At 35.0% G+C, this 21,627-nt stretch overlaps 1 protein-coding gene across 1 annotated transcript; it reads right to left on the bottom strand.

Moving 5' to 3' along the window:
* Nucleotides 1–590: 590 nt before the first annotated feature.
* On the bottom strand, nucleotides 591–19,316 carry rab31 (RAB31, member RAS oncogene family). Its single transcript, XM_065261981.2, has 7 exons — nucleotides 19,100–19,316; nucleotides 15,587–15,666; nucleotides 11,794–11,875; nucleotides 7,488–7,559; nucleotides 6,997–7,103; nucleotides 6,009–6,118; nucleotides 591–3,875 (listed from the first exon to the last, which is right to left on the bottom strand). Exons 1-7 carry the CDS (start codon nucleotides 19,133–19,135, stop codon nucleotides 3,778–3,780), a joined length of 585 nt encoding a protein of 194 aa, XP_065118053.1. The 5' UTR covers nucleotides 19,136–19,316; the 3' UTR covers nucleotides 591–3,777.
* Nucleotides 19,317–21,627: the final 2,311 nt, after the last annotated feature.

Raw genomic sequence — 21,627 nt, 5'->3', positions numbered from 1 at the left:
TACCTGCCATTAATTACACTGGCCTGTAAGTACAAAATACTTCGTACATTCATTTGTAAGTACAGTAGTGTTTCTTGTTAGTTACAGTAGACCTACACTATAATTATGTATCTGGTATTACCCAGAACTTACCTAGAGTTACATAATAACTATTAAGTATGTACCACTGGTAAGTACACTAATGATAGCCTTTAATTACCATGTGGATACTCAAAAAGTAAGTACCACACATTTGTCTGTAAGTACAACATATTTACCATATATGCACAAGGTAAGTACACGTACTGTAAAATAAAGTGCACATCTCTGAAACAGATATTTCTGAACAGCTGAAGATACAGTAACTAGAAAGTTGGACCTAAAGTAAACTTAAGGATAAAACTGTAAAAAACTCACCTGCTTCCACACATGCACCTAATTGGCCCTATGGGGTTTATAAATCTCTTCTGTAGTGTATACACTGTATATGACCTCTGCTGGACATCTGTGATTCTCAAAAACAATCCCATACCTTTTCCCGTTTCTATAGGGTCACTCTGGATGACCTAAAAGACTTAGGAAAAGAGCATTTATGAGCAAATACTTGTACATAATGCACATATGATTTATTGATGACATCTGAAACACAATGTGCATCATACCAAAACATCACATGAGACCAGATTAAGTTACTAACTTACAAATAATACGATTACTCAAAGAATTAGCAAAATATGTAATGGAAAATGTTTATCAGAGGTCACACGTTAATGTACATCACATGATCTTCTTCAGGTACAGGATACATTATAATACATTTTACAATGTACACACAATGAACATGTGTAACCAGATTTTCTGCTTATCATTCTGTAATGGTCATCAAGTTCATACTGTATACTACATTTCTCAGGAAAACAGAAGTGCATTAGGATCAGTATATGATGCCTGTTTTAGGACTACTTAAAGAAACACTCCACTTTCATAAAAATATGTTAATGTATTTCTTTAGTCGAAAATATTTTCTTCAAAAAACTTAATTTCTTTTTGACTGAACAAAGAAAGAAATCAAAATTTTGGATGACATAGGGGTGTTTAAATAATTTGGATTTTTACAGGGTTCCCACACCTTAGTTAACTTCAAATTCAAGGACCTTTCAAGGACTTTCCAGGTCCAATCCCCTTAAATTCAAGGACTAAATGTGGGGACACATTTCAAGTGAGAGCAAGGTTACATCGTGTTACCTTTTAAGATACATTGTTACAGTTCCCTTTCGAGGGAACTCGCGCTGCGTCACTGCAGTGACACTTTGGGGACGCCTCCAGGGGTAAGTGCGTCTGAATGTTTATATCAAATTCAACCAATGGTGAGGCTTAACGACAAAGACAGGGTGATGCAGGAAGTATATCGCTATCTGAAATATTGCCAAAGACGGTGTTACAGGGACGCAGGAAGTATGGCAAGGGAGACGCAGCGTCTCGTTCCCTTCTCAGGGAACAACAGTTACATACGTAACCCGAGACGTTTTCATGTGTCAAACACAACTATGCAAAAAAGCATTTTGGTATGAATCAACATTCGCATATAGAAGATATAAGCATTTAAAGCGAACAGTTTAGCACGTGTGCTTAAAAAGTCTAGAATTTTTATGATATTATCTTACACTACACAGGGAATAATATAGATTTTTTCTCAGAAAACGTCTTGCATAAATTAGATTCAAGCACTTTTTGACCTGTATCTATGTATGTATATTTTCAAAAACTTCCCAGGTCCTTGCATTTTTCCCCCAGATTCACAAACTTTCAAGGATTTCAAAGACCTGTTGGAACCCTTTTTTTTTAGGAAAGTGGAGTAATCCTTAAAGGAAGTTTTAGTTGGTATTAATTTAATTTTGTTTTCTGATAGTTTAAGGCACTCTAATAAATGTACTTTTATGATATACTTAAGTTACAAGTTGACTGTGATATGTTATTATTAATAACAGACAATGTCATAAAAAATGTCCCAAGCTCTTTGAAAAGCTTCTAATACTGTATGTGTCTAATCTAGGCACAGTTATGTCTACATTTGGTACCTTTGAGTTGCTAATATGCCCTGTTATGGTGCAAATGTGTGCACCAGTGCCAGTTAGAGAATATTTCTTAGCCATTTTTTTTTAAAAATGTATGAGGTAAAATAAAACTATAATTATTAATTGACTTTTTATTAATGGACTATATTTATGCTTCCAACATTTTGATGCATGAATGTGCTAATTTAGGGAACGTTGTTTTGTTATAAATGCCACATTCAATACTTATGCATGACAGAAACACTTCAACCTTGTCTTCCTAATTAAAAGATAAGCTAAAACCCAAAGATACTGGGGCAGGATTTCACAGACAAAGCCAGGACTAAGCCTTAGTTAAATTAGCACATTATAGAAGTTTTATAAATGTGGCTTTGAAAAAAAAACATGGCAAGTGATATATTTTAAAACATGTCAGGGCAAGTTGTTTTCAGACAGATCAAACATTAAGTCTGAGATTAGCCTCAAGCTTTTTCAACAGTAAACTCTGCCCTCTGGTGGCTAAATAATCATTTCTCACTTCATGAGCTTATAAAGGATAGTTCACCCAAAAATGACAATTATGTCATCATTTACTCACCCTTACAAACCTGTATACATTTCTTTGATCAGCTAAACACAAATGAAGATATTTGTAATCAAGAAGAAAGCAGCAGCACCACCATTTACACCCATAGTAGAAAAAAATAATACTATGGAAGTCAATGGCACTCATAACCGTTCGGTTACAAACATTGCTCAAAATATCTTCCTTTGTATTCAGAAGACATGTATACAGGCTTGTAAAAACTTGAGGGTGAGTAAACGATGACACACATTTTTACATAATTTCGGGTGAACTGCCACTGATAAAATTTCATATCAACATAAATATTGAACTACATTTATGGGGCGTACACACCAAACGCAAAGCATCCCATTCATAAACGCAGCATTTAACTCTGTGACATCCTAATTTTTCACTTGAGTTAAATTTTCTACAAAGATGAATTAAAGGCAAATAACGCTTGTTTCCGCGACAATCACGCCGCCCAATTCGAGTCATTCACATCATTCAGTGAGTTCATGACTTTTCGCTTCTTTGCTTTGACTTTGTATGTAATCTCGTGCAAATTGCTTTCAACACATTGGAAGTATTTTTAGTTGATCGGATAAAGCCAAACTAACTTTCTCGTAACTTTGCTGTAGAGTTTAGCACTAGCAACTCCAAGGTTATGGGTTCGATTGCCTGGAAATTGCACGTACTCATTAAATGTATAGGTTAATTGCACCGTAAGTTATTTTGAATAAAAGTGTCTGGAAAATGCCTAAATGTAAACGACTAAAAAAAATTATTTTAAAAACAATGTAGAAAAATACCACACATTGGTATAAAGACACTTGGTCTTGTAAAGGGTTAATTACTAGTCTATAGAAATACAATGTTACAATACGATATGTATAAAACACTTGGTATGAAACTAACGCATTAAGACATCTTTATGCACCCAAATCGTTTTCATAAATAAACCTATATTAAAACACTGGTTTACGTATATTTAGGCCACATTTACTAGAATCCCCTGGGTTTAAACTCATGTGCTGGATTAAGATGATAGTATTGACTCATCCCTCTTATAAATGAAAAGAAAGCATATTTATAATAATACACTAGCAAGGCACTATGATGAGCACAGCTGTTGTTAATAGGATGCGTGTCTGTAGTGTGACCAGGCTTGAGAGGTGTCTAACAGCAGCGTTTGCTGGAGGGAGGAGCTTGCCGCGTCAATTTGAAAGATTCGTTGCTGTCAGCATCTGTGTTTTCCAAAGGAGGAATCTGTCGACCTGCAGAAGATCAGGAAGTTGAGAAAAACAAATAACACAAGAAAAAAAATGATGCAATAGCCCGTGTTACCATAAATTTGCAAAAAATATTTGTTGGTTCAAATTAAAAAGTACGTTTTCTGGTTGCCTTTAGAAATTTAGTTGTTTTGACTTAAAAATATTAGTTGATCTAAAAAAGTTAGGGTTTGGATCATAAACAAAATATTGTGTAGGCTATGTTTCACTAACTGTCACCGTCCCACATGTGGGACGTTTTTGCATTATATAGATCTCAGATTTATGTTTTCCAAGTTCATCACCATTTTGCAAAAAAAGTGACATAGTAAGGGTAATTTTCTAAAATATCACGGGCCAACACATGGGTCCAAGGTGTTGTTACATATGTTGATGATAGAAATTGTATAGAATATCATTTTGTTAAATGTCACTGAACCCGAAGAATACATATGAATTATTATATATTCATAATTGTAATATACTATAAATCTTCAAAAATCTTGATAACCTATATAACATTTCAAAGCTCTAAACTGCAGTGACAGTAATTTATTAATTTGTGACAAGAGTATGCAGCAAACCGTTGACACCTAGTGGACATTGTTGGTAAAACCACTAAAAGTGTAACGCAAACCTCTTTTTTTATTTAAATTTGGATCAGACTTAGTTAATACTTGAGGCTTTACTTTTGTAAAACATTTGTAAAAATAAAACATTTTAATTTTATGTTTTTTTTTAAAAAAATACATACTTTATTTTTTTATAAATTTAAATTGCTATAACTTTGTTTAATATTCACAACTCCAAACACTTCAGTACCGAGCCCCTAGGGTGACAATGGAGTAAAAAAAAATCTAAAGTTTAGTTTTATGTGCTCACGCGAAACCTTTATGTGCAGAATTTTTTTAAGTTAAGTTTTGCGTGCTCACGTGAAACTTTCGTGCACGCACATGACAACAAAAGTTTTGATAGTTTCACGTGAGCATGCGAAACTAAACTTTAGCCCCCCTTAGGGGCTTCGTACTTCAGTGAAAAAAAAAAGAAATGATAGAAATAAAAATATAAATAATGCCTGAGTTATATTTATTTGAAGGTGCACATCACCTTTTTACTTCAATATTCAAAAAGGGGTAGGGGTGACAGTTGGGTTAAGAAATGTACAAAAATTATCAGTGCCTGGATATAAAAATAATAACATTTTATCTTATAGACCCCTTCAAGGTTTGTAAACATTGAATGACTATCGGGTGTGCGCACAGCATGGGGTCAAACTGTTCATACAATCGAGGCTTTAAAATTTAATCTAACAGGACTGAGAAATGATGACTTACCTCAAATGAAGTGAACACTACAATCACAAGCCTCTTTGATATTTGTATTGTTCCAGTCTGCACGTTAATAGCTTGCAGCCGCAGATGTTGTATTTTTTTTGTTTTTGAGATTCTGCATGAATCGCGAAAACTTAACGGAAGACCTGGCGCGATTTTCAGAGCCCACGACGTAAGTAGGCATTTTTACGATACCGAATAACACGCAACTCAATCTGCTGTAATAACTTTTCTGACCCCGACATGCGCAGTGGGAACCGCCTGTGACGTGAACCGTGAAGGGGTCTATTATACAGCATGTAAGATTCAGTTCCTTCCATGAGTCTGAGACCACACAAACATAGATTTTTTTGTAAATATGTTCAAGACAATGCTACCATAGACAAAAGATTAGGGATGCACCGATACCGATACTGGTATCGGCCTCGATACCACATTTTCTAAAGTACTCGTACTCGTTAAAAGTCCACCGATACCAGGGATCGATACCACGGTCTGAGAAATGTCTACGTTTGAGCGGCGTGTAAGGGGTTAATGCCTCTTGTGTTGTCCAAAGAGGCAGAGTTTACAACAAACTGGAAAACTAGTCCCTTGTTTTTTTGTTAAATTATATGACTAAAGGTGTTACCTGTAAATTTAAATCATGTTTTTTATTAAGTACTCGGTATCGGTATCGGCAAGTACTGAAATGCAAGTACTCGTACTCGTACTCGTATTCCAAAAAAGTGGTATCGGTGCATCCCTACAAAAGATGGATTACAAGAGTGAGATGGGCTGTGCTGGGTGTGATAAATTAAAAAGTCCTTACTGATTTTTTGGAACAGTTCCTCTATGTTTACAGCATTTCTGGCGCTGGTCTCCATAAAAATGGCAGCAATCGACTCCGCAAAATCTTTCGCCTCTTTAGTCGGAACTTCCCTAAAATAGAAATTGACAGAACAGTTATTGAAAAAATAGTGCAGGATAAGATTTTTTTCTTTAGGAATCATATAAAGTGACCAATTAGTGAGTTTGCAGTGGATTGTAGGGAATTTACATTTACACATTTGGCAGACCCTTGGGACCCCCACATATGATGAACCTTTAGCGAGGGTCTCCTTTCCTTAAATGTACATCCAAAGAAACATTTAAACTGTAATTGTAAATATAGTTATTGTGATATTATAAAGACATCAAAACTTGTTTACAAACTTAAATAATTGGCTACACGTAGACAAGATTTTTGCTTTGTCTTTTTTCACTTAAAATTTTCTGGGGACCCCTTGGAATCTTGTGGGGGACACCTGAGAGTACCTGGATCCATTTAAAAAAAAAAAACTGGTGTAGATAACATCAGAATAGGAGAGAGGTACAGTACAAAATTATTATTTTCTGTGAAATAATATGTACACTATAAAAAATACTTTGCTGCCTTAAAAATTTTTGTTGAATCAAATCGGATTTACAAGTCATTTCAACTTACTATTATTTAGCTTGACCACAGATGAGTTGTTATAACTACAGGTGAGTTGTTATAACTTATAAATTTAAGTTGACTTTTCTCAACTATTTTTTATAAGTTGTGACAACTCATCTCTGTTGACATGACTTGTAAATCTGAGTTGAACCCAAATTGTGTTCGTCTGTAATATGATGGACGTATGCATCTCGGATTGCTTGAGGGTGAGTAAATCATTGTGTCATTTAAATTTTTTGCCAACTATCACTTTAGATAAAAAACATAATACTGTATGCATGAGTGTCTGGAAATAAACCTGAAGAATATTATTGTTTCTATAATATAGAGTTTTATTAACCTGATGTCACCCAGGTCGTTCTTATTTCCTGCTATAGCGACAACTATGTCCTCTGGTCCATGTTCTTTCAGTTCCTTTACCCATTTCTTTAATGTTTGAAAAGAGTCCTGCAAACAAGCACATGAGAAACAACAAAGATAAACCTTAAGAGGACTTTTATATAGTGTTGCCTCACAATTATTTAAGAATAAACAAATGTGTCTCCAAAAATTCCTTTGGAGAAATACAGTCAGAACACGAGTATTTTCCATGACTTTGGGTATCTTGGAATATCGGAGTACAGTACAGTTTGAAACATTGTTAAGGATCTTATATGAAACTCTAGCAGAGATGCACCTGAATTTTTTTACATCCTCAAAACTGTTAATTTAAGCAAAAAATCTCTATTTAATGCATTATCTAGAAAAAAAACAATTGAGATCATTGTTTCTTATGGAAAATTACTGTACTGAAGTTTATGAACTGGACAAACACAGTGTAGCAGAACCTACCAGTTTAGTGATGTCATACACAATCACGGCTGCCGCGGAGCCTCTGTAATACATGGGAGCCAATGAATGAAACTGTGGAAAAGTAACATATACTCTATTATTACCTAAAAAAATGATAGCTATGTAAAGATGAATGAAGTCCATATTTGACCCTGGAGCACAAAACCAATCATAAGAGCATTAAAAAAAAAGGATTTATATATTATCTGTTGAATAAATAAGCTTTCCTTTAATTAATAGTTTGTTATGATAGGACAATATTTGGCCAAGATACAATCTGTGAATCTGAAGGTGCAAAAAAAAATGCCTTTAAAGTTGTCCAAATAAAGTCCTTAGCAACACATATTACTAATAATACATATGAAGAGTTTGGTTCCAAAACGCAATAAACGCCATTTTTGAAAAAAATGAGTTACTGCCAGAATCAGTTTATATCAGGTCAGAATTTAAAAGTAAATTCTTAATTTTACACAAAATCCAATATCCGCCGTGTTATTCTGTCATCTTTTCTCCCTTTTTTCCCAAAACGCGATAAACGGCACTCCCCCTTTTCCACAGAATGCAATAAATCCGCTCCACAAATTACAGCACACCATTCCACGCAATGTAACAAACGCAGTAAACTGAATCCTAGTTTTCCTCATCTACTTTGTGATCAACAAACAAACAAAAACAAAATATTACTTTAATGGCCTTGATAAACCTGTGATGGTTTTCTGTAACGGGAAAGAAACGTAAGTCATCAACATCTAATAATTTACGCGAGAGGCACTCGGAAGACGGTTGCTTGTTCTCCCGACAGCATCAAGCTCTGTCATGCTAACACATTGACCCCAGGGGATCTTATGAAAAACTTTCCATAATTTTACTCAAAGTCAACGAAAATCGAGCAGGACCAAAACATTTTACAGCTGATCGCTGTGAAAAATGTTAAGCGACAATGTCAAGTATAAGTGCAGCAATGACAGTGTTCTTCATATGACAAAGTAAGTGTTTTGATAAATGCCATTAATGTTAATTTTTTTATAAGTGTATAACACTAGTCAACTAAATGAATATAAAATGGCCAAGATGAATGCACATTTATATAGGCTATTGATTCAATAGATTTATAGCATTTTGAAAAAAAAAACTTGTCATGGATTTACTGCATTTTGTGGAAAAAATAATCTGTTTTTATAATAAATCTTTGAAAATCAAGTTATGGATTTGAATTTTTTATGTTTTTATAACCTAAAGATGCATGTGAAAGTTTGTAACAGAAAATAGTGGTTTTCATCTTGTCACTTTCTTTTTATAGAAAACATGTTTTACAGAAATTTGTCAAAATGGATTTATTGCGTTTTGGAACTAAACTCTTCATATTTTTTTAAATATTTACCATACGATATTAAGGAAAGATCATGTTCCAGATTAAGATATTTGGTAAATTTCCGAATGATTTTTGGGAATAAAAAAGTAATAATTTTGACCAAAACAAATCTACTGTTGGCAACTACTACAAATATTTGCATTCGACTTGTTGACTGGTTTTGTGCTCCTGGGGGCGTATTACAGAAAAGTCCTAACTTTAAAATCTTATCTTAACTGTTTGGTAACCATGGTAATTTCAGTTAGGACCTCATTTAAGACAAAAGCTATTACAGAATGATGTTCCTAAATGCATTATCTTATCTTAACTGCAGATAGGAAAGTGGTATTACAGAAGCATCCTAACTTGACAAAACATCCTAAAAACGGTCTTAACTTTAGGGTAACCTCACAGGTGTCCTAACTTAAAACTTTAATGAGAGCCAGCTGAAACAATCACATTATGATAGAGATGCGGGAGAATGACATTACATTTTTAACAAAGTGGAGGATGAAAAACATCAATGTTTGTTTTTGGATTACTCTTTGAATGTTTTTTTACCTTCACACATTCACATAATCACAATGTTTCTCACTACTGGAGCGATCTTTCAATTTCTGTCATCCCTCATTATTAAAAAACAGTTATCTTATCCGTGAACACTTGATGGGATTATAGTGAATACAGTACACACTTGACTCAGCATCTATTTCTTGTCATGTCTCTATCAAATGTTGAAATGTACAATAGTATCCTAGCACTTAGGAAGAATAATTTTTTTAATTTTTGTAAGTCATATTTGCTAAATGTTTAAATTGAATGGTAACTGCTAGATGATGTGTTAAAACACTAATACAAAAACACAGACTATGATTACTATGAATTTAATAAAATGTATTTTTCTGGCCCATTGAAATTAAAAGGACAATTCTTTTGTTTACTGTAGCAGCAGCTCACGCATTGCTGGTTGCTTGGTAACAGACATGACAGTTGATAGCCGAACAGGATTAAGCGATTTGGGATTTCCTAACTAGAGATGAGATAAGATTTGGTGAAATAAGATGAGAATCCTAAATCAATTTAAGATTTGCTTCTGTAATATGAATTTGTGAAAAATCTTAACTTAACACATCATATCTTAAGTTAAGACCTAAGATAGAAAGTTTCTGTAATACGCCCCCAGGATCATATTTAGGTGTCAGACACATAGAAATCAAAGGAAAGCTAAACTATATTTAAAACAGATTTGTGACTTTCAACATAAAGATTTGTTGTCTGCTACGGCTAGCATAACATTACATGTTGCATACTGTTACACTTGGACAAGGAGAAAAATCCTTGTGAAGCATGCACACCAAAGCGTTTACGTCAGCATATGTTTTCAATGAAAGTGCAGCACCGCACTAAGCGTTATTTCCACGTTCAGCATTGAGCACTGAGAGTAATTTTCTTTTTATTTGGGTGAAACGCTGAATATCACTTCTTACTCGGCCAACCAATCACAGTGGAGGAGGGCGGGACAAATATCACAACAACCAACCGGTGCATCGTTCAACGACTGATAAACAAAGCAGAAGTATCATAGCAACCAAAGTGCGCCGCTGAAAAAGTGCTGGCAAGCGCCTAAGTCGGCGTCCGCCTGCCGTTTTCAGATCCGTTTTAACGCCTGGGTGTGCACGCCCCCGAAAGACGCATTCATTAATGATTTCTTGAAACATTATGGGGCAGTTACCCAGCCAGGGTTTATCCTAGTCCCAGACTAAAATGCACGTTTAAGCTGCCTTAATTTAAAAACACCTTGCATACCGGTATATTAACATCTATCAGTGCCATTGTTTGTCTTAAGATGCACACCAGCTTCATTTTTTGTAAAACTACTTAAATGTCCTAATATAAGGCCTAGTCCTGGATTAATCTAAACCCTGAACGAGAAACTGCCCCAATATGATCATTTGTGATGATTTGAACAGATGCAGGAAATTTGTTGTTATGCAGGAAATTTGTTGATTGTAAAATTAAACCCATATTTTCCAAGCAATAGTCTATCACTTTCCGAACTCACAGACATGTTTCCACCACACCCAATGACTCACAACTACAGTGACCTCTGATCTGTGTGTTGGAAATAAAATATTAACGGATGTTAAAATGTAACACAGAAATGCTAAAGCAGACACAGCAATCTGTACTTGGTAACATGATACATTGTGAGTACAATTTCTATTCGGACTCTATTTAATATTATTGCTTTCTTGCAGAATCAAAATATATTAGAATCAAAACCTTCACATTGTCCATTTTTATGGTAAAAAAAACAAAAAAGAAGGCATTCTGCACAACGTCCTTTCTTTTTTGAAAAGAAATAACCATAAACCACACGTTTTAAAATAAATTCCCAACTGAGCTAAATAGGTTTAGTGCACTGCCAGAACTTCAAACACATTATGCTTATGTGCTTATATAGCAGTATGGTAAGGACTGATGGGAATGAGTGGGAAATACCCAACTCATATTTTGTGTTTGTATGGCGGGCACCAAATTTCAGCTATAGCAAAACAAATATCAACAGAACATAAAAACATGCAGCATTTTGACAGAGAAAAGGCCAAAGTGTCCTCTGTGACATAATAGAAAAACAAAAGTAAGACATAATTTTATACTGGGAGTTGACTGGATTGTAAAAATGCAGGTAGCTGGAGGGGAGAGCCCGAAAAACAAGAGGGCTTGGTGATTACATGCAAAGAACTTTTGCTAGTTATTATTTTTTATATTTTGGGGGGCATTATTATGTAAGGCAACACTACTGTATGAAAGAAGAGAACAGGAAGTGGACAGAAAGGAAAAGAATCAGCTCGAGGTGGGAATCAAACCCGGATCATTTCTATCCTTGGACGATTTATGCACAGTAAGACAAAAATTTTGTTTTCACAAAGTAAAAAGAAGCAAAAGTCTCACCCGTTCCTGTCCTGCTGTGTCCCAGATCAGAAACTTGTGAAGTTCATTCCCAGAGGGGACGGTCTTGGTTAAAAATGAAGCACTGAGGACAGAAAAATATACTTTAGTTACAATTAGGGATGTGCAATTAATTGTTTTTTAATTTCAATTTTTGATTCACACTATTACAAAAACAAGATAATCGAGGTAAAACAGTTATTGTGCAATTAAAACATAAATCGCATGCCACTGGACGGATGTGTTTGTAAGGCACTTCTAAAAGGTACAGCTGCTTAGACATACAGTACGTAGCTATTGTGACACTAACTTAAAAAAAAAGGTTAAATAAATCCATGTTTTCAAAGTCACTGAGTTATCGTGTTAAATAATCATCATGATTTATTAAATAGCGCGAGCTTCGTCAGATAGCGTCTACTTCAAAATGCAAAATATACGTTAGCAGCCAATGTTAATTGTTAATGATTTGGGACAAATATGATGTTATTTAATGTTAAACTATGTGAGTGGCGCCACAGGGATTTAAGCAACTTCCTGAGTCACAGCTGGGCGGCGCCGGTGTCAGGGAGCTACACTGCGACCAAAATGGTCGCATATGCGACCTTTTGAACTGCCGTTGCGACCCTAATTTTTAATGGGTCGCAAATGTGCTACCTAATGTTTTAGACAATATGCTATGATTTACTATGAGCATTTATTAAAACAGAAATGTGGATTTTAAGAATACGTTTTATAACATGCTCTGAGCCATCAACACGTTGGCTTCATTTTGCGTGAAAGCACGTCGTGTCTCTCCCTATCAGTGTGCGTTTGCGTGCTCCGCTGTTTCTCAATGAATAAGTTGCGACGCGACGCAAGCGCAGTGTCTTCCATGTTTCTGAACTTGAGCAGAGGTCTTTCTTCACTGAGGACGCGGGACTCGTATGGTTCCGGGTTTATATTTTAAATGGTCTGTCGGGTGCGGTTAGGTCCTAGTTTAATTACTTTGGGTCCCAAGTCTGATTAATGTTGTGTTGATAACCCGAGTCGATCGGAAAACGGCCATGAGCGCTACCGCGCTAAAGCTCGAGTGCAGATTCAGCGTGCCTCCGGTTTCTATGGCGATGGTTCTTGTTACGACCACGCGCTGCATTTGCTTTCTCACACTTTTTTAATGATCTTATTATTAATAAACCACATCTTTTCTGAAACCATATCCATATTAAGTTTGGACAGAGATTGTAGCAAAAAGCAATGCTAATGTCAAGCCAATTGCACTGAACGAGCAAAGCAATGTAAAGTTTGTCACCGGGACAGCAAGTAGACTTTTAAATCTGAAATAATGAGTGGATTAAGCTTTTTAAATCGGCAAGAGAGAAATAGAAAGATAGAGGAAAAGCAGTAAATCTAATAGAAATTATTACCATTATAACATCAGTCATAACATCAGTCACATTTATAATCTATAGACCTGCACTGTCTATTAATATACTATACATAGTATTGTATTATATTGAGTTTGATAAAAGGGGTCTAATTGCTTCATATATCAGTGCAAAAACAGTAAGTCTTTTCGTGGTGCTTTGACAAACAGTGTCAGCTTTGTTAATGGCAAAGAAAGTTTGGGGTGGTTAGATTGATGAAATATAATGTGAAATTAATATTAATTTTCAATGAATCAAAGTATTGTGTTGTGTCACACATTATTAGTTCTACGTCACATGTATAGTAGACCATTATTTGTCAGGGGGTAATAATTGCCCTTTTCACCTGCTACCACCACCAAGTACATTTCAGATCTGTGGGAAACACTGCAACGTTTAAGAAAACAAGGCGGCATGTGGTTTAAAAGATGGCAAGTAAAATAAAAAGCATATCTGTATGCAATACAGTTTCATTATTGTTCATTATTATCCAGAGCGCCTTAATATAACTTGAAAAAAATATGTGCGACCAAATCATATTTTGCGCCAGTAACTGAAAAAGTTGGTAGCGCAAGTGCCACCAGTGGAAAAGGTTAGTGTAGTTCCCTGGCCGGTGTGCGTATACCCATAGAAAACAATGTGTTCGATTTTTTTAGAACGGCGCGGCGCTGAGCAGCGTGGCCGGTGTGCGATCCGCTTTAGAATCACTGAATCATTTAGGATGATTCCTCTGTGTTCTGACTTGAATACAATTCTATTAAAGCAATACGGCAGCAAAATATCAAAATAATCGCATCATTTACTACAGGATCAGGAAACAATCAATGTGATTTTGTAAGAAAAATATAAATATTTTCAACTTTAGAAACTATAATAACTAGCTTCCGATAACGTCGTCATCTTGGACTCACGCGATTCACAAAAGCCACTGGGCAATGTACCCAAGGCAACCAAAGCTCACTAAGCTAAAACTCTCTTTTGAATCGCGGGAGTCTAAGATGTCACCACCGGAAACTACCGGTAGTTATTATAGTTTATAAAGTTTGAAATATTGATATTTTTATTAAATCGCATTGATTACCCGCAAAAACCTTTATTAACCCCTTGGAGTCATGTGGATTACCTCTGTAAGGATGAATGCACTTTTTTGGGATACTTTGGGAAGTCAGAACTTGTTCCCTGATTCATGTTTTCTACCATTATAAAGTTTGAAACAGCAAGGACATTTACTAAAATAGCTCCAAATGTATTCATCTGAAAGATGATGGTCATATGTATCTCGGATTGGTTGAGGGTAAGTAAATCTTGGGGGAATTTTGATATTTGGCTGGAGTATCCCTTTAATATTCCCTTCTTAAATTCTTACATATGCTTTACTACTTGTTATATTAGTTAAAATGTGATATATTCATTACATTTATGCAATGTTATTAGGTCCTCTTTAAGGGAGCAAACCCAGAACATAAAATATGTATAACGCGCAATGTTATGAAAATGTTTTGCAAGAGATTTGATTAAATTGCATCATAGAAAAACTAAAAATATGTTTCCATCCAACAGAATGACTAACAGCAGAAAGAGAAAAAGGACAAACAGAACATGTGCTGATGTAAACACAACTGAGAAGTAAAAAAAAAAGATTCAGCTGCTTAAATAAAACTGCAAGTCAAGTTTGGAATGGGGGTTTTGACTCATACAGGAGCCATTAGACATTCTTAGACACATTCTTCCACTGAAGCAGAGAGTTGGGTCACATACTTCATATAAATCAAAGTCTAAACGGCAGCATTCAATGATCCCAATTACATGGAAATAATATATTATATAAAAATATACTTTTAACATATGGTCAATTCCATGCAAATGTTAACCTAACATGAAAAGTAAAGTTTTTACCCAAAGTTTTAACCATACTGAAATCTCAGATGTCAATATTTGGTGGTTTAATACTCCTGCAAAGTCTCTGTTAAAGTTTTTAAAGTTTTTTTTGTATTATGTTTCCATAATTTTTACTGTTTCTTCCCATTAAATGTGCATGCAAAAAATTTAAATAAATATTATTTGTTCTTTGAAGAGCCATACTTTCTTCATTTGTTGGTATTATTGCTTCTGGTTTGTGCATTTTAATTCACAGAATTCCTACAAAGTATAATGTCCCCCAAAAACCTGTCACATCCATTACGCATAAATGTTTCCCTCATCTTAAATAGAAAACATGAGTATAGACTGATATTATTCTGATGTCTGGACTTAATCATCCGGGGTTTAAGAAAACATAAGCAGATGGTTCAATACAATATATAACAAATGCATTAATTGTAAACTTACATTTCAAGTTGCAAATGTCACATCCATAATGCTAGATCATTTGTGAACAGATACTGGATACCTACCCTATAGTTGGACTGATGTTGTGGTCAAAGTGATCTTGAACGAACCGACATACAATACTTGATTTCCCAACGCCTGTATCCTGTAAATATTAGAAAAGATAGAAGCGAAACAAAAAATTACCTACTGTAAATCAATTACAAAACATGCTTCACTTTTAAAAGACACCGATTACTTTTCTAAAATTAATGTTATTTTATGAATTTTACAATGTTTGCGTGGTTTATGGCTAAAAAAAAAAAACATAATTGTTGATTTTGTAAAAAGCTAATTGTTCTGAAAAGCGCGGTGTCCTCTGATTGGCCAGCTAACCAGTACATTGTGATTGGCGAGAATACCTCTGATAAGCTCACAATGCAATACTGACAGGAGTTAATATCGTCTTTACTTCATTAACAATAACAGTCGAATCTGATCCAGAAAATGCAGATGACCAAACTGATCGATCAACTTTGCCAACGCGGCTTGAGCAGAACATAACAGATTGGTAAGGTAAGATTACTAAAACATTAAAACCATGTCTACATTATGATCGTAGAAACGACCAACAACAAGGGCTACCCTACACTGCATTAAACTCATGTTTAAATTATGGTTTAAATAGTCAGTAGTAAATTCTTTAAATATGAAAACATAGACTACTTACAGGCTGTGAGTCAGAAGCAACAAAATTATGATAATATCCATGCAACAGGCCCAAGAAGTAAACTATTGCCTACAATCCGTGGCTGCGTCGAAAATCGCATACTGTGACAGTAGGTACTGAATTAGATGACTCGGTACTATATAGTATGAATATGGATAGTATTTGGACATACTACATCCACCATTTGTTGATAAATCACATGGCATACGTCGACATAACAACAAGTTATTCTTTAACTGAAATGACATTAAACTAGCGCAATTTAACCATGACAGCTGTTTAATATGTGTGTTTGCATTTGAATAGAGCTGCATTACCCGTTTTGGACATTTTTTTATATAATAATGTATCTTCTTCGTTGGATAACTTCCCTCCTGGGGGATCACGGGATAGTATAGGGTCTATCAAATTAACACTTCGGGATCTTGGTGGAAGTAGTAGTTCATCCGGGTACTTTTCGCCTACTATTTTTGGAATACTATGAATGCGGACATACTTTTCACCTTGCCTATTATATAGTAAGAAAGGAGGTTTTGGATGCAGCTTGTGTGTTTGTTGTAGTCCAAGAAAAGAGATTTAGGTTAGAGACAATATAACTCGCGTCATTGTTTACTTTGGGATTTGTACCTTTGCATATCGTTAACATGTACTAACACACACTTGGAGGCTGTTTACATTTGGCATTAACATGCGTTTTTGTCGATCGGATCACAAGTGGACGACGTTAATGCCAGGTGTTAACGGTGTTCAAAACGTTTTGAACGCGTCCACTTTCGACCACATTCAACCACATCCAGAGGTAGTCGAAACCACTTTCGATCGGATCCCTTTGGAGTTGCGGAACGCAAATGTGGTTGAATTTGTTCGAACAGCCACACGCGACCGCCTTCTCTCCACCCATTTATCTAATCTGAGGTATTAAACACAAGTTTTACGTCTTTTTTTTTACTTCTGGCATGAACATACGGTGAACAGCGCTATTTTTAGCCTTTCATTGATAAAACTACTTCGGGTGTTCTCCGTAGTTTCGTTTTGAAAGCGTGAAAGTTGTGCGATCCTATTTCATCAATTGCGCTGAAAATTCAGAGAAAGCTCCAACATATAAACGTACAAAACACTGTGCAGCATGTTTACTTGCTAAACAAGCAGTGGACTCCGACATAATATTAAGCCCTATTCGGACGGGATTAGTTTTACAGGGGGACCTCTGAGAAAATCGTGCTTCTCAGAGGTCCTCTGTGTTTTTAATCCCGTCCGAATCGGCCATGTCTGTGTTTTTCTCTGACGACCTCCGTAAGAATTCCAGAGCAATTTACCTACTGTTTTTCGCCGAACTCAGAGGTCCTCTGAGAAATTGAATCCCGTCCGGATGCAAATGTCTGTGTTTGCCCGCAATATCTTTTGAAAACGCGGTTCATTTCGTGTTTTGGCCAACGTGATCTGCCGTAAGGTCTTACTAATGCGCGGATATTGTATTTCCTGAGTCCCATTCATTCAGATATGGATGTTTTTTCGCATTCGGCAAAATAAAATAATTAAATCAAGACGAGCTGAATATCAAACACTGTTAAGACTGGCCACTGTAATATCATTAACGTTATAAGAAACTCCGTTCAAAGTTGTTCAACTCCGGAATGGTAATGTTAATTAATAAAGATAATAAATAGTTATTAATCATTATTTCTTCATTTCTTTGGGTTTATTATAAGCAGACATTTATATAAAACACGTAGGCTAACGTACTTTAGTAGGATTTGTATATTTTATTTTGATTTGTTAAAATTAAATTAATAAATTACATGTTCTGTTATAATTTTACATTTAAAGCAAAATATTAAACATTACAAACACGCGTATCCAGAGCACGTGATCTTCTGCAACGCCCAAATGAAGAAACAGACACTCCCATCTCTGGAATAGCCGGCATCATTTTAATCCCATCCGAATCGGTACATAAAATCACAGATGTCCTAGGGGACACGTTGAAACTCAAACGTTGTTTGGAAAACTAATCCCGTCCGAATAGTGCTTTAGTTTGCGTCCATATAAACTCATGATTACTCCCACTCGCATTTTAATGACAGCAGAGAGACTCGCCCACCGTCTCACGGACCGTCCCCTCACAGTATTCAGGACAGAAGCGGTCGAAAGTGGACAAAAGAGACGGATTTAAATACCAGGTGTAAACGTAATGTGTCTCTCTCGTCCACTTGTGATCCGATCGATGAAAACACATCTTAATACCAAGTGTAAACAGCCCCTTAGGCACCAAAGGAAATGTAAAACCGTGAATAGGATAATAGGTGCTCTTTAACTTGTTACAAAATTAGATGGTGCAAAAAGTAATCATGTGTTATTTAAATCATTACCTGATCAGTCTAAAGTAGTCACAATTTTGTCTAAATTGAATTAATAAAATGAATACTGCTTAATGACTTTTTTTTTTAAATATAGTGTAGTAAGTTACTGCTTTAAAAGTTTATTATAGCAAATGCGCAGTTTACACAGCATTTAAACTGCAATCAATAACTTAGATTTGTATATATTATATATATAATTTTATAATAACTTAATTTTTTTTTACAAAACAGTTACGAAATCCTGCTTCAAAACAGTTCAACCCTGTACACTAAGCAGTACGCCAGAACAACATAGCGAACACAGCCAGAATCCAGCCGGCGATGACGCCATAGCCGCAAACATTCCTAACGAATGAATTTACGCAACAGCATTTCCATCTTTAGCTCACTCGTAAAATATCTGCTCACAAAAACAAAGACCTTGGCTTATTTGTTAAACAAAGCACGGCGTCTCACTTCGCTAAAAGAGGAACTTGGTTGTTGACAAGAAAGAGCAGAATAACACTCACCCCTAGAAGACAAACTTTTAATTCCCTTATGGCCATTTTAGAGGTTTGTAAGGAAGGTTCAATGATTTTAATAGTGTCCGGTCCTCTCCTGTCGATTCGTATCCATCATGGTTCAGTTAGGGCGCTTCATCTATAAAACACAAACTCTGAAAAAATCTCTTTCCCAAATCTAACGGAAACTGACTGGAGAGAAACTGGGCTGAGCTGTCACTCACATCACGTGACGACCAAAGCCACGCCCAAAGGGAAAGTAGCTACTCTCTTTTTAACTCTTTGATGTTGTTATCCTTTTGGGCATGAATTGAAACCTCAAATACAAGGCTAGTGTAGAAACGCGTTAATTTCTTAGTTGCTTAAAATGTATATTATTTATTGTCTGTGTTATTATTTTATTTTGCATTGCATCACTGCAAAAAAAATGACATTCTTAGTTAGGACTTTGTCTTGTTTTCTGTAAAAATAAAAAAAAAATCTTAAATGAAGATGTATTTTCTTGATGAACCAAGTTACGCAAGAAAATAAATCTAGAAATATACATTTAAGTAAGTGCTTAAAACAAGCAAAAATGTTTGCCAATGGTGTGTAAGAAAATATTTATTTAATTAAATGTTTAAGAAAAAAGTAAACTTTTTTCAAGATTTTTTAAAAATATTTTTGCTTGTTTTAAGCACAAAATGACCTAAATTGTATATATTTTTTGTCTAAAACTAGACTTTTTTTTTCTTAGGTCATTTTGCTCATCAAGAAAATTAATTTCTACAGAAAACCAGACAAAAATACTAACCAAGAAAATATTTTTTGCAGTGTACACTGCAAAAAAAGCATTTTCAGGAAAAAATGTTCTTAGTATTTTGTCTTGTTTTCAGTAAAAAATCAAAAAAATTCTTAAATTAAGATGCTTTTTCTTGACGAGCAAAACGACCCAAGAAAATAAGTCTATTTCTAAGACCAAAAATATAAAATTTAAGTGATTTTTTGCAAAAAAATCTGCCAATGGGTTAAGCAAATTTTTCTTGAATTTAGTGTTTAAGAAAAATGTTCAAGATTTTTTGCTTACCCCATTGGCAGATTTTTTGCTTGTTTTATGCACAAAATAACTTAAATTTGATATTTTTGGTCTAAAAACTAGACTTATTTTCTTGGGTCGTTTTGTTAATCAAGAAAAGCTTCTTAATTTAAGAATTTTTAGATATTTTTACTGAAAACAAGACAAAATCATTCTTGAAAATATTTTTTTGTAGTGTTCCTGCGGTTTTGATTTTTAAAATAAATTGTATTACTTGATAACATCATTTGATTTTCAAATTTAAAATCAAACTTTGATGCTTAGATTACGAGACTTTGGATTTCCCAGACAAGTTTACATTTGTGCTTTTAACTGTTTGTGATTGGACCAAAGATCTCGCCATCTGCTGTATCTTTTGCCACTTAGGCCAGATAAAACCTGCAGGTAAGAGGAAAGCCCTAAGAAGTCTGAAACGGGACATGTCATGAAAATCTGACTTTTCCATGTTTAAATGGTATTATTGGGTCCCCAGTGCTTCTATCAACCTAGAAAATGTGAAGAGCCAGTAACTTAGTTTTGGTAAACCATTCTCTGCAAGCATGAATAAAAATAGGTCGTCATTAAAATTTGGCTCCCCTTGTGATGTCATAAGGGGATCTTATAATAATAATACCGCCCCTTAATCTGCAATACCCAACCCCGGGACTGCCATTTAGTGCAGAGAGAAAGAAACAAAATAATTGACAGCACAATTGAGTTTCAATTTCAACAAACCACCGTTATGGTGATCAGTGTTTGCTTATCATCAGCTCATTTACATTTAAAAGACAAACCCAAAAAGGCACATTTTTGCTCACACATACAAAGTGGCAATTTTAACATGCTAAATTATTGGTGCTGTATTTTGAGCTTAGACTTTATGTACTTTGGGGACACCAAGACTTATTTTACTACTAAAGTTTAAAGTCTTGTAAAATGTCCCCTTTAAATTCACCTTGTGTTTTTTGTGATCACGTACCTCTTATAACCAACAATGTTGTAAAATCACCAACCACATCGGCCATTGAGGTCTTCCAGCAGCATCACTGTGGCCCCTTTATCACACAGGAGCGGCAGGTTGATCCTGCTTTACGGCATGCATGAGAAAACCGTTTGACCAGACTATCATTTTATTTTATACCGCAGCAATCTGTTCACAATGAACTTGAGTTACAAAAAGCTTCGTCTATTATATGATAACTCACAATTTTCAAAGCAGTCGAGCAAGAACGTATCTCTTTGAGATATGTTCTAGCAAAAGACAGTAAGAAAAACAAGCTTGCTTGATGGCATGACAAGAAAGATCAAGAAAAACATATAAATGAATCCATATAAAGTTGTACACTAGCATTTAGGATTCATTCTGCACAAACAATCATGAACATGACAGAATATCTGCATTAATAAAAGAGAAAAAATGAAGAATTGGTAACAATCTAGTGCAAGTTTCCAAAGTGATCAATTTCCATCAATAAACATAAAT

Source organism: Paramisgurnus dabryanus, chromosome 6, assembly GCF_030506205.2.
Source record: "Paramisgurnus dabryanus chromosome 6, PD_genome_1.1, whole genome shotgun sequence".
Lineage (NCBI taxonomy): Eukaryota > Metazoa > Chordata > Actinopteri > Cypriniformes > Cobitidae > Paramisgurnus > Paramisgurnus dabryanus.
This window is presented reverse-complemented; position numbering and strand designations above follow the sequence as displayed.

Excerpts from the sequence above, each read along its gene's own strand:
- rab31 (XM_065261981.2), bottom strand. The coding sequence starts at position 19,135 with ATGGCCATAAGGGAATTAAAAGTTTGTCTTCTAGGG. Across the intron at positions 15,667-19,099 it reads TAAAAGTTTGTCTTCTAGGG|GATACAGGCGTTGGGAAATC; the intron begins GTGAGTGTTATT and ends TAATATTTACAG. Across the intron at positions 6,119-6,996 it reads AACGACCTGGGTGACATCAG|GGAAGTTCCGACTAAAGAGG; the intron begins GTTAATAAAACT and ends TTTCTATTTTAG.